Source organism: Pan troglodytes, chromosome 3 (genome assembly GCF_028858775.2).
Source record: "Pan troglodytes isolate AG18354 chromosome 3, NHGRI_mPanTro3-v2.0_pri, whole genome shotgun sequence".
Lineage (NCBI taxonomy): Eukaryota > Metazoa > Chordata > Mammalia > Primates > Hominidae > Pan > Pan troglodytes.
Window position 1 is genome coordinate 114,925,129 of NC_072401.2, and position 13,523 is coordinate 114,938,651.

General features: G+C 37.2%; 1 protein-coding gene across 47 annotated transcripts in view; it reads right to left on the reverse strand.

Moving 5' to 3' along the window:
• Positions 1-6,685: 6,685 nt before the first annotated feature.
• Positions 6,686-13,523, reverse strand: part of CAMK2D (calcium/calmodulin dependent protein kinase II delta) — a 309,552-nt gene continuing 302,714 nt past the window's right edge. For 19 of the 47 annotated variants that reach the window (XM_024356250.3, XM_024356241.3, XM_016952087.4 and 16 more), the window contains 3 exons: positions 11,596-11,824; positions 9,992-10,087; positions 6,686-8,785 (listed from right to left, as the gene is read on the reverse strand). In XM_024356250.3, coding sequence (XP_024212018.1) covers positions 10,021-10,087; positions 11,596-11,824 — 296 coding nt within the window. In that variant the 3' untranslated portion in view covers positions 6,686-8,785; positions 9,992-10,020. Of the gene's footprint in view, positions 8,786-9,991; positions 10,088-11,551; positions 11,825-13,523 lie in introns of all 47 variants that reach the window. The other 28 variants (XM_024356257.3, XM_024356254.3, XM_024356244.3 and 25 more) reach the window with 2 other exon arrangements.

Here is a 13,523-nt window from a genome sequence, read left to right on the forward strand (position 1 = left end):
CTAGCCAAATGACTCTTCGCCATTCTAAAGTGTCTCTTTTTCCATATCTCCTCATATGTACCTACATATACACGTGTGTATACATTGAGTTTTCCATCTTTTAGTAAAATGGGCCGAGTAATTTTCTTATGAACTGAAAGAGGGAAATGCAGGAATGTAAACTTGATTGTCATTTTTAAAATTAGTCCTCTTAGCCCTATGCCTTTGAGGGAGTTCTTTTCTCATGGTGTGAACAACAAAGCATCTACTTCTTTTGCTTGGGGGCAAAAGGGTACTCATGACAAGATTAAAAGAGCAAATAGGAGAGGAAGGGAAATTCTGAAAATTAATGCTTTTATAAGGCTGTGGTGACTAACCAACTCCATCTTCAGTAGAATGTCTCTGAGTCACCTATGATGAGCAATGATATTGACAAAAAGAAGCATTGTACACGTAACACCACCTAATCACAAATTACTTAGCTAAATCCTTCTTCCCACACAACAGCAATTGTTTCTTCAGACCCTGGAGGAACAGGTTCTGTGGGTGAACTAGCTGCTTGTTCTTTTGTTCACTTTGCCAGGCAGAATCAAGTGGGTGGATTGTGAATAAGATCATTGATGTTTACTTGGTTGCTAGTCGCCCCACGCGCTCACTTTCCTATTTTGCTTATTTAAAGTAATAAAACAGAAAAGCAGAACTGAAGAAAATTGATCACTAAATGCGGTTTCAGGTGCTAAGCAGTCTTTTCATTGTTTTTAAAAAATTTTTCATTGAAGTTAGGGCAGGGAGAAGATAGTATCATCTAAAGGTGATACAGAGCACTTCTGGCTTAACGTACCCTTCTCCCAACTGGAATTCCTACAAGAACTTTAAACTGAGTGAGACGTTTAGTTTCCTAGTCCCAAATCATTATGTGATGAAAAACTATCCAGCACTGGCTGGGCACATCAGGAAGCTAAAGCAAGAGTGAATGCAACAGCAGATGAAGTTTAGAGTTTGAAGAAAATAACAATTTCTTTCTTCATATTTTATTCTTTCACAACTCTCATTATATCCATAGAATAACAACCTTAAAGGGGACAATACAAACATAATTTGTTCTGACTTTTCTTGATTCCAATGAGTTCCCAAACTCTTTCTTGAAAAAAGCAACGCAATCCAGTCTCTCTCTGTGTCCACCCTCCCCTGAACACCCATGGTCTAAAAAACAGTAGCTCATACTTAGCTGAGGGCTAGGTTCTTATCAGTCTAAGCCCAATAGTGTGTGGCCTGTGATCCAGTTCTGGGCCAGTTGGGCTGCTAGGAAATGTTTCCTTGCTGAGGATGGGTTGGGGAGGTGTGGAGAAGACTTGAGCAAGCGTTCCTCTTCCAGTGGGTGTTGTCCTGTCTGGATGTGACATGAGGAACCAAGTCATGCATTTTGGGACCTCAAGGTCGCTTAACCTGGAGTATAGAGTTTCCTCTCTTGCAAGGGCAGAGCTAAAAAATGGAAAGAACCTGGGTCCTTTTTTTATGTTGTTGAAGTTACTGAAATAAACAGCCAGAGATGACTCATCTCTCTCTTGTTGAAGTAATGTATTTTCCTTATTATTTAAGGTGTTTGGAATCTAGTTTCTGTTCCTTATGGCTTAAGAAATTCTAAATGTGTGCAATGATGGCTAAAAGTTATTTAGCTACAGTAGAGTTGTTCTTTTCTTTTTCAGTTGATTACGATGTAAGCAATATACAGCTCTTAGAATTACTCTGAAGCAAGTCATATATGTGCTGGGAGCCTCAGGTTTTTCAACTGTAAAGCTAGAGAGCAATTCATTTATTTATTCAGCCACAAATATTTATTAAGCACCTACTATGTTCCAGATACTTCTAGGAGTTGGGAATACATCAGTGAACAAAAGTGATAAAAATCCCTGCTCTCGCTGTGTGTGTAATTTAGGAGAGGAGACAACTGATAAATAACATGAATAAAATGAGGAAAGCAGTATGTTAAATAGTAAGTGCCAAGCGGAAGAAAATCAGGGAAGGAAGATATAAAGTGCCGGTGGGGGAGGGAGTTTGAAATCTTAGGATTATCAGTGAAGGCTTGACTAAGAAAGTGACTTTATTTTGTAACGAAATAAGAAAGTGAAAGAGCCAGCCTCTTGCCTCTTGCCTTTCTGAGGAAGAGTATTTCTAGCACAGTAAACAGCAAGTGTAAAGGTCACGAGACGGGAGCATCGCTGGCACATTCACAGAAGAGGAAGGGGAGAAAGTCATGGGGAGAAGAGCATCAGGCAGAACTCACTTTGTCTCTTTGAGTGAAAGCAGAAACTATCAGATGATTTTTAGCAGAGAAGTGACATGCTTTGACATATTTTAACAAGTTTATTCTGGCTGCTGCATTGAGAATAGACAAAGAGCAGAAGCCAAGAAACTGTTAGGAGGATATTTCAGTAATATAGATAACAGGATGATGATTTGATTCAAGAGAGGTAGCAGACAGTATTGTAAGAAGTGGTCACATTCTGATTATGTTTTGAAGGAATTTCAAATAGAAAGAGAGGAATTAAGAATGATACCAAGATTTCTGGTCTGATCAGTGGAAGAATTGAGTTATCCATCCTTGAGATATGGAAAGAGTTATAAGAAAGGGTTTTGGTACAGACTATCAGGTGTTCAGTTTATGACATGTTAATTTGGCATGCCTAGTAGATGTATAATGTAGATTTCCAATAGGCAGCTGAATATATATGTTTGGAGTTTAGGGGAGTGATCTAAGCTGGAGAGATATGTTTAAGAATCATTAATATAATTTGAAGCCATTGAGATTAGACGCAATTACCCTGGGAGAGAATGAAGATGAGTTCCAAATTTAAAAGTCAAGCTGGGCATGGTGGCATGTGCTATAGTCCCAGCTACTCAGGAAGCTGAGGTAGAAAGGCCACTGGAGCCCAGTTCAAGGCTAGCCTAAGCAACACAGCAAGACCTTGTCTCAAAAACAGACAGAAAAAAAATAATGAAAACAAAAAGTCTTCCAAATGTAAAAGTCAGGTTGATGGAAAAGGACCAGTCAGAGACTGGGAAGGAGCATCTATAAAGCTGGGAGGAAAATCAGGCAAATGTATTGTTTGAATGACAAAAGAAGAATGTTTAAAGATTGAGACAATGAACAACTCTGTCAAATGCTGCTGAGAGATGAAGTAAAAATGAGGACAGAAAATGGATCCTTGATTTAACAACATGGTAGTCATTGGTGACTTAGAGAACTGTTTTGTGGAGTGGTAAAGGTAACTGGAGTGGGTTTAAGAGAGAATGGGAGGAGAGAAATTTCAGACAGCAGTTTAGGCAAGGCTCTCAAGGAATCTGGCTATAAAGAAATGGGGCACTGGTGGATACAACTAGTATGGAGGAAATTATTTATAATGACAAGGCAAGGTGAGGAGAGTTGCTAGAGCAATACTTGTGAGCAGAGGTGGTGGCCTTTGTTAGGTGCATGACCTATTTACAAACAGTAATAAAAGAGATAGCAGGGTGCATACACAGAGATGCAGAGATTACTTCATTTCTTGCAGTGAAATAAGCAGCAAGGTCCTCACCTGAGTGAGAATAGGGGAAGAAATGTTGGAGGTGGGAAAAGTAAATGAAGTCTGAAATAGTTGACAGAAGACTGGAAGAGAGAATGGATTAGGGACATATGATTTTTGGGCAGCCTCTGGTCTTACTTGAGGCAGGTCAATGGCCATGAATATATAACAAGACCTGTCAGCATAGGTGCACGTTTTTCCAGCTACATTCAGCCTTAGGATTATGAGCATGGCCCAAGCAGATAAGAGGATGTATCCATGGTTGTGAGTTTCCAAGAGTGTGAGAAAGTCCAAGGAGCAAGTGAGTTAGGTTCTACTAGCCTTGTAAAGAGCTAACTTAGATTAAGCCCAGACTACATTATGTGCTAGCAATTGAGTCAGGTCATAGTGCAAACCATTATATCCCAAAGCAGTTTCTAAACATCTGGTTATAGATAGAAAGTTACTATAATTTGTATAAGTATTTCACAATTTGTCCTGGTCCTGCCTAGAGACTCAGCAATAAAAATTACCCAACAGTTCTTGGCCATTGAAGACTTTGAAACTAGGACAAAATAAACTCATTTTACTGTAAAATAGCTGCAGATCTTCCTTTAAGAAATTAAATAGTACCATAGAAACACTTTGTGCTTTTTTTTTTTTTTTTTGTAGACCTTGATTTTCTTAAAACGAAGTAAAAATAATGACAAGCATTTTAGTAGCAGGGGCCCAGCAGAAGACAGCTGCCTAAGTAGCATGGTTTTAGGGATGCTGAGAACAATCCCTCTACAAACCAATGCCCATACCTGTTCACTGGGGCCTGAGGTGCCAACAGAGGTGCCCTTTGGCTTTAAGAAAGGGGTCAAAGCTGGCTGGGCGCAATGGCTCACGCCTGTAATCCCAGCACTTGGGAGGTCAAGCAGGTGGATCACTTGAGCTCAGGAGTTCGAGACCAGCCTGGCCAACATGGCAAAGCCCTATCTCTAATAAAAATACAAAAATTAGCTGGGTGTGGTGGCATGCACCTGTAATCCCAGCTACTCAGGAGGCTGAGGCATGAGGCTTGAACCCGGGATGAGGCTGCACTGAGCCAAGTTCGTGCCACTGCACTCCAGCCTGGTGACAGAGTGAGACTGTCAAAAAAAAAAAAAAAAAAAAAAGAAAAAAGAAAAAAAGAAAGAGATCAAAGTCTTCAGTGTCCACAGGAGCCAGCAGCAAACTCATGGGGCAGATGTGAAGTATGTGTGTGCCTGGTGGGGATAGGGGAGTGCCTGCTCCCTTCTGAAACAGGCAGCAGCTTCTCTGACTGCTGCTGTAGTGAACACAGAACCAGTGGGGCAGACCTTACACTTTTTCAAATTAATTAAGCCAGAAATCTTGACTTTTACATGACATATCCAATTTTTAAATGTTGGTGACATTTAAAAAAACATAAAAACACTTTTTACGGACAAACAAGAACTTTTTTTTTTCTGTTGTAAAGCAGCAAAAGCCTAAATGCAAATCCTTCTGGAGTACAATTACTGCTTAATCTGTTATCAACTTTTCCTACTCCAGTCTGCAGGAGAACATTCTAGCTCTCTTCTGAGAATTGGTTTTGTCTGAGAGAAAAGCAGGAATGCTGTAAATGCTTCCTGCTGCTTTCTCAGGTTAGGGTGGTTTATGACAGCTGTTGTTCAGTTCATGGACACATGGTCTAGTACGCTGATCTTCATTGTAATCTTTTTGTACATTCTCACCTTTAAAAAATCTGATAAAAAGACCACAGAGCCATGAAAGGTTCATAGAAGTCAGTAGAATTTTATTCAATGAAATCACTCGAAAGCAGTGTCATCTATGTTTACCCTTAAATTATAATTTTTTACATAAAAATTCAAAATTTGGGTGAAGATTAATATTCCTTGAAAATTTCCTTAGAATATACTGATTTGCTACTACATTTCATTTTTCCTACATTCAGCTAGATGACCACTTCATTTGGTGTCTCTCAGCCTTCTGCTGAGACATTTGAGTCCGAGTATATCCTCAGCATTAACAGTAAACCTACATAAAGAGGGCAGCCCAACAGCAAAACAAGAGTTGTATACCCTCCTGAGTAAAGAATAATAGCAATAGGAATATTAATGTCAGTGATCAGAATAGTTATACTGCTACCATTTAATTTCTATCAAATATCATTCTAGTCACTCTGTACCCATTAATCCTCACAATATCTTTATTAAGTTGGTATGTTTATTCTCATTTTACAAATATGGAAACTGAGGGTCAGAGGGAAGAGGTAACTTGCTCAGAGCATCAAGACAGTGGTGAGAGAACCCATCATTAAAACAAGGACTATCTGGGTACCCCTTGAGGCTTCTGTTATCAAAAGGGCTTGGCCTCAATTCAACAACTATTTATCAATGATATCTCCATTCCTGGCCTTGGTTTGGGTTTAGGAATGCAATGATGAATACACAGTTCTTGCCCATGGAGACATTATACTGCAGTAGAGGAGACACAAATAGAAATATATTTTCAAAACAATGTGGTTGACAGGAGAGGTAAATAAAATCTATTATGTAGGTTTTGAGAGGGAAGGAAAGCCCAGAATAGGGCCTAGGAAGGTTTGCTGTGGAGCATGATGCTGTACACTGAATCTTAAGAAAAAGTAAGAAGTCGGGAAAAGAAGTAGGGGAAGAGACTATTTATTCTAGGTAAGAAACATAAACAACATGAACAGCATAAACAGGCATGTGAGCAAGTGTGATGTTTTTAGCAAATCAAAAGAAGCTGAGCATCCATGTATGCTCAAGTTCAAGCTGGGGAGTAGCAGGAGCTGGGGTGCTTGCCTGTATCCCAGAAATGATAACATCAAAGTGTTACAAGGACAGGTTCGTATTAAAAAAAAAAAAAAAAAGCAGCCATGTGAAGGCTGGATTGGAGGGTACAGTTTAGAGAAGCTTTTAGGAGTCTTAGTTGTTAACTATATTGTTCTCAGCAACATTTTCCCAGAAGAGACCATTGTTTTGCTCACAGAGAACAATTAACTTGCCATTCTCACCAAGTGCAAATTGTTATGTACTAAATGAGACCAGAGTAGGACACACTGCCCTTGACACTGGCCAGCACCATGCAGGCATACATACAGTACCTCTTCTGAAGAAATAAAGATGGACGCACTGTCAGCAGAAATCACAAATTTATTAACTCTTAAATATATCAATCAGTCCTTTACCATTATGGCAAGAAATATATACAGTGTCCCATGGTAAACTGCAGTGTTTCAAAATGATAGAAGATAATAAATGTGTAATTCTTTTGTGGTGGAGAGAACAAATCACAATTTCCTCACATCTTAGTGCGGAAGACAAACTTGATCTACAGTAATACTTCAACACCACATGCTTAGTTAAAAGTGTAAAAAAAACACTCTACATCTATTTTTTTTCTTTAAATACATGTATGCCACGTATAGCTGCTTCACAAAAGGGTAAAAGAAATTAAAAAGGGAAAAATGAGGCCATTATTTTTTCACAGATCTCATTGGCAGGTTAACATGGCTCAATATATTTACTGTATATATTTATTTTAAATATATATGTTGTTTTAAATTGTGTAATAATTATCAGAAAAGCTTCAACCCATCTACCATACATCCACTAGCAATAATATCTAAGATGATTAGTAATCAACACAGAGAGGTGAGATGAGAGAAAAGAGGAAGGGTTGTTTTTGTTGTTTTGTTTTTCTTTTTTGCTTCTGCTTTAAAAATAGGCTTCTGAGGACTGAATTACTATCGTTAAAATAACAATGACGGAGATTCCATGCACTGTAAAGCACTTCAGGGAAGAGAACAAAAATCACAGGAATTGAATCAACAAAGGAAAAATGAGAAGCACAAAGAAAACCTAGGACATTTCCCTTTTTGTTTTAAACTGGGAAATTCTAACTCCTTGGAGGAAGACAATGATACTCTGATTCAAGAGAGAAGCTAAAAAAGCACAAGTCACAAAGATCAAGTTCAAAACACTTATGAGAATGGCAAACATTTGTAAGCCTCTCTAACACTAGAAAACTAGCTAGTGATGATGCAGAAGTGACCCTTTCATTCCCCAAGGCGGAGGTGAGTGCGTTTGCATAAAACCCCCTCTGCTATCAAGTTGGTATCCTCCTGGCAACTGTCCCAATCAGTAAGACGTTGCAGTCACAGGAGGAACTTGCTTTTATCCTAACTTTAAACAATGCAAATACCTCCAACATAGTTAGGATACCTAAGTCCAAACTAGAGCTTAAGCAGAATTATAAACCTTTAAAATCTTGACAACATTTTTGTGGGCCCTGAAGATGATCAAAAGTGCTAGTATAGCTACCTTCAAAAGACTTTTATTTCCCTTTTACCTTCATTATGCAAATTTCACTTTTATTCTTTTCTCACACACTACTAGCCGGCCTCCCCAAAAAAGGAAAAGGGAAAAAAGTAAGAAAAGAATGGAACAAAAGAAAAATAAGAAAGCAAACGAAAGGAACAAAGAAACAGGATAAAGAAAAGAGATCACAGATTTGAGAAAGAAAAACAATTCAATTCAGCAAATTCACCAAAACAATGTGAACATATCCTAAAGTGATTAAACTCAGAAATAATGTGAATTTTTCCAGTTTACACAGTTTGACCAAAAACAGCATGGCTTTATGTGGTAGCAAACCAACTGATTCTTGCTTCTACTTTCATAAGTGATTTTGCCCACATATCAACCCACTTTAATTGTTAATCAGCAAAACTTTCAATGAAAAATCATCCATTTTAACCAGGATCACACCAGGAAACTGAAGGTGTATTTTTTTTTACCTTAAAAAAAAAAAAAAAAAAAACCAAACAAGCCAAAACAGATTAACAGCGAAGAGTTCTAAAAAATTTACATTTCTCTTACAACTGTCATTCAGAGAACAATAGTTCTTAAGTCTGTTAAATCTTGGCATTAACAGAGAAACTTGATGAAGAGTTGTACTTGGAATATTGTGGATTTTTTTTTTTTGTCTAATCTCCCCCTATTGTTTTGCCAACAGTAATTTAAGTTTGCGTGGAACATCCCCGTAGTTGAAGTGTAAACAATGTATAGGAAGGAATATATGATAAGATGATGCATCACATATGCATTACATGTAGGACCTTCACAACTTCATGCACTCAGAAACATGCATGAAGAGGAGGAGAGGACGGCCCAGGGTCACCATCCAGGTGCCTTGAGAACAGAGAATGCAGAAGTGGCACTGTTGAAATTTAGCTGAAAGGAGAAAGGGGGAGGAAGAAATAAATTATATTGTTTTACAAAATATCATCAAATTGCTTTGCCATAGATTTGACTAGGCTACAGTTTTATAACTTGGCTAACAAATAGATTGAAAACACTATGTATAAGAGATGTTTGCTTGTGATCATTACAAGAAGAAACATACAATGTTACACAAAGAGAGTATTAAATTAGAAGATCAGTATTATTTTTTCACACAAAGCTAAGCTAAAAATAAAGAGACAGAGACACAGTCTTCAGTCACATTATTAAATCTAAGTATACATCTTAAGCATTCCTGTTTACTGGACAAATTAGTAAATGAATATAATCCTTTTGTTGAAATAGACTTAAAATTCAAGTTCATCCTTAGCTTCTGTTATTATTGTTAGATTCCTTGGGAAATCAAACCTAGAAGTCAATTTAACAAGGAATATAGTCTCAAAAGGAGAGAGAACATGATTACTCTCTTTAATTGGAGATCTCCTTTGCTGAAAGCAACAGCTGGGAGCACTATTTGTTAAAAGCTCTGATAAGGTTTAGTTCTCTGAATGAGGCAAATATTCACAACAGCACCATACATATCTGAATGCTTGTAACCCAAGTCTAAGAAACAATTAATTAAAAACAACAACAAAAGCATGAAGTTAATTACAGTCAACTTTCAATTATCCTCTGGAATTACCCATTTTGTGAGTTTTAAATTTCAGCTTGACTTCCTCCTGTGGCCTGTCCTCATGGTCAAGTACCATTATACTCAGTCAGGCACAGCAAATTGATTTACACATTCGCCATAGCCAGCTGCTTACAGAACTGCAACCTCTTGAAAGAATGCTTAAGACACCAAAGGATTCTAAAGCTTAATATAAATTAAGTCCGGATAATTGAGAGTTATCTGAACTGACCCAGACATAATTTACTTTTGATGTGAAAACTTCAGGATTCTAACATGACACAATCCACATGTTGGAAAAAATTCTTTTCAGTGTTTATTACCTTTAAAATAAGGATTATGCTACCAAATAGGGCTGAACGTTAGATTCAAAAGCTCATGCAAAATTGCTATGAATTTTCAAAGACCTTGTGCGTTTTTCATTGAATATTATGCAAGAAAAAATATCCTCAAAAGGAAGGAAAACAGCCATGCAGCTTTTCATTCAGCTCCAGTCACAAAGTATCACGGAGCAGGATGTTACTTACAAGACCCATATGTGAATGGTTTTCAGGCCTTAGATGTTTTGCCACAAAGAGGTGCCTCCTGAGAAGTTTTCTTTCCCATTTGGAATACAGGGTGGCCTATTAAAAGAAGCCCCATTTAAGCCACCTGGCATAAAATGAAGTTTTCTTGAATAGGCTTCATCCCATAAACACTTCAGGGAACTGCAAAAAAACCTAAACCCCTGGTACTGTATGAATGTAACCCCTTCTATATTAACTGGCGATTTGTGCTGTACCTCTTTGGGGTGAAAAACACACAAAAACGGGTGTCTTCATTATCTTCATATTCCTCTTGTGTTTTTCTCTTAATTACATAGCTATGGTTTTGGGAATAAATTTCAGCCTATTGTTTGGTTTGGTTTGATTTTTGTCCCTGTTGACCCACTTTTTACAAATCTAACAGTGATATATAATTATTAAGGCTATACGAAGGCCTCTGAAAACCACTGTGGTATGCTATCAAACTAAGAAATCATGATGGATTCTCTGGAGTGAGTTGAATGGCTGTTTGTATGAACCCCCATTCCAAATCTCAAATATTAACAGGTGATCCTGGTGAGAGAATTTGGAAAGAGATCAACAGTGGACCAAACTTCTACACTGAGTTTAAACTCTTCTTGTTTTCATTTCACTCCACTTTACCAATAAGCCTATTTTCAATTATTCCTCTTTAGTTGTAACCGGCCTTCCTTACCAATAATGTTCTACCATATTAAACTAAACCCTGATATTGTACTTTTCTTCATGATGCTCATTTAGCTTGGACTATCCTCCTTTGCTTTTTCAGTCTATGTCTCTAAATTCTACTCATCATTTAAGATTTTGTCCAAAATTCTATCTTATATACAAAGTGTACTTCCAAACTGTTATAAACAGTTTACTACACTGTTCATTAATTCTATTGTATTCTGAAGTTGATGATAAACTTTATTATACCATTTTTTTCTTTAGAATCAATGATTGGCTAAATGAGAATACATGTTTCTTGAAAGCAATATCTTGTACTTTGTGTTGAATCTGGCATAGATTAAGCACCTAGGTGACTCACAATAAATATGTGCCTAATCGCTGACTGGAAAAGCAAATGATATCTGAGGTAGAGTGGTGAGGTGAGAATGACATTGCACTACCTGACAATGGCCTTTTAAATGCTGTCTCTCTAACTGAGCTTTAGGGGATCATCTATGAAATGAAACTCCTGATAATATATTGCCCATTTTAGAAACTCCTCCCTATGTTTTCCTCTGATATCCCCTTCTTCTGTCAATTGAGAAAATGAAGTCACAAATATTTTGCCTTATTATACAAATCCTCTAGATTTAACCCTGTGAGATTTTGATCAGGTAGTCTCTCGTCCTGTCTAAACCTATCATATACTGCTCTATAGCAAGTTTCAACCCACAAATGGCTGATCTGATTGATCTTTCCAGAGAATCATAAACCTTTCCCGTGAAGGCATTTATTTTCATCAGTGTAACCAACTACTAGCGTTAAATAACATATACCATGCTATTAACAGTGGAATAAGTAGAAGGAGCTGACCATGGGTGTATTAACAAAGAAGCTGACAGCCTGGAAATATTTACTTGATGGGTACTGTCGGTGACCCCGAGCGATGAAAATGAACATTCTGCCACTTTCCATCCCGGCGGTGCCACACACGAGTCTCTTCTGACTGCATTGTCTTTGGCATTCCACTGCCATCCATGTACTGTGTGAGCCTAATATATGCTATGCAGGCGGCATCATCCCCTACCAGATGTACATGAGGGTTTAGAATAATAGTGTGGATTGGTTTATTGCTTTTGGACAAAGCTGAAAGAGAAAAACATGAAAAGCAAAATTTAGTTTCTATGCAAAGGAAACTAAAACCAGTAATAACTTCAGTTAGGACCAATGAATGAAATGACATTTATTCACTCACTAATTAATTAGTTAATTAATCTACTATTTGTACTAATCGGGTACTGGGCACTGTACAAAGCAAAAAAAGAACCAAAGTGGATACAGTCTTTATTTTATCTGGTTTCCTTTACAGGCATTTATATGCTCTCTGGAAATTTTGATTGGGTGAAAAAGCTGGAGAGATATATTTATTTACAATGGAAAGTGGTTAGAAACAGAAATCACAATATGAATAGAAGTGAAGAAGGCCTGGCCCAGGTGTGCCAAGCAGTGCCCCTGTCTTTTCCAGGAATGAACTGCTGGGACAGCTGACCAGGGATCTTGTGGTGGTGGTGGTTTTTGTTAGTTGGTGAAGTACGTGGGAGAAGGGAAATATATCAAGTTTCAGGTATAGACATCACTGTCTTCAAAATAAGGCTGGTGGTAGCCTTTGAACAAGCCTATGAACTTGTTTCTCATCTCATCCTCTGACTCCTCCACATACTAGAGTCCATTCCATGATAGTCCACTGTGATCATCTGATAAACATTCAAAATGTGGTGTTGGCACATAGCCTGATTCTGGTCTTCTAGCTCTTTCCCTTGACTGAGTAGCCCTCACTATGTTCCAGCCTCTGGTTTTGACAGTAGTTACCAATTCTAATTATTCAGTCACCAAGAGATACGAGGAGGATTTAGTGCACATCACTTATTGATGCTGTTTCTTTCTTAGATCACTAGAAAAGGTTGAATTGTTTTTAGCTGTTATCCAAACATGCTTTCCATTCTCAGAAAACATCTATTCAAATTATATAAAATATTATTATAGTCACCTAAATACCCCATTATGAAGGAATTATATTTATGGAACATGATATATAGTGTTATACTGAAATAGGTTAAAATATTAATGAGTTAATTCTTTCATTAGGGATCAGATGGTGTCGATAGAGAGTTAGTTGGAGGAAACATGAGATGCTATCAGAACACTGGAATATAGGGAATATGATAACATTTACTGAAATTTTGTTAAAGAGAATTTATCAAATAGTTCTTTTTGTTTATTTGTTTGTAAATGTCTAATGCATATAAGAAAAAGTAACTCATCCAACACATCTTAATTCGAAAATCCATGCCAAGACAGACATTCTTATCAAAGCTTATAATTACTGAAAGTGATGTGATTATCCTAATCATTCCTGTAATACATTTCTTTTTTAATTCAATAAGATCTCTGCAAAAATAGTAAATTCCCTTAATGCAAGATGCAAACACAGCATAATGTCTAATGTCATTAGGTGTAAGGAAAAAGAGAAGGATAAAGGGAATTCCTGGTTTACATTTTTCTTGATGACCTGAAGGATTTCTGCAGGATGAACTTCTTTTGTCACCTTCTTTGAAAAGTGGCTGTTTCCTCTGAAACTACCACAAGTCTTAAAATTTGAATTGAAAGATTTATCTGATTACTCACCTTCATTTTCATTTTACTTTGAAAATAAGCATCACATATGCTTGAAAGCACTCTTCTATGTTAAATATTTTGGCATGGTGTGGTTTTTAAAAATTTTTTCCTCCTATTTTTTCTTTTTCTTATTTTTAAAATTTGAGACAGGGTCTCGTTCTGTCACCCA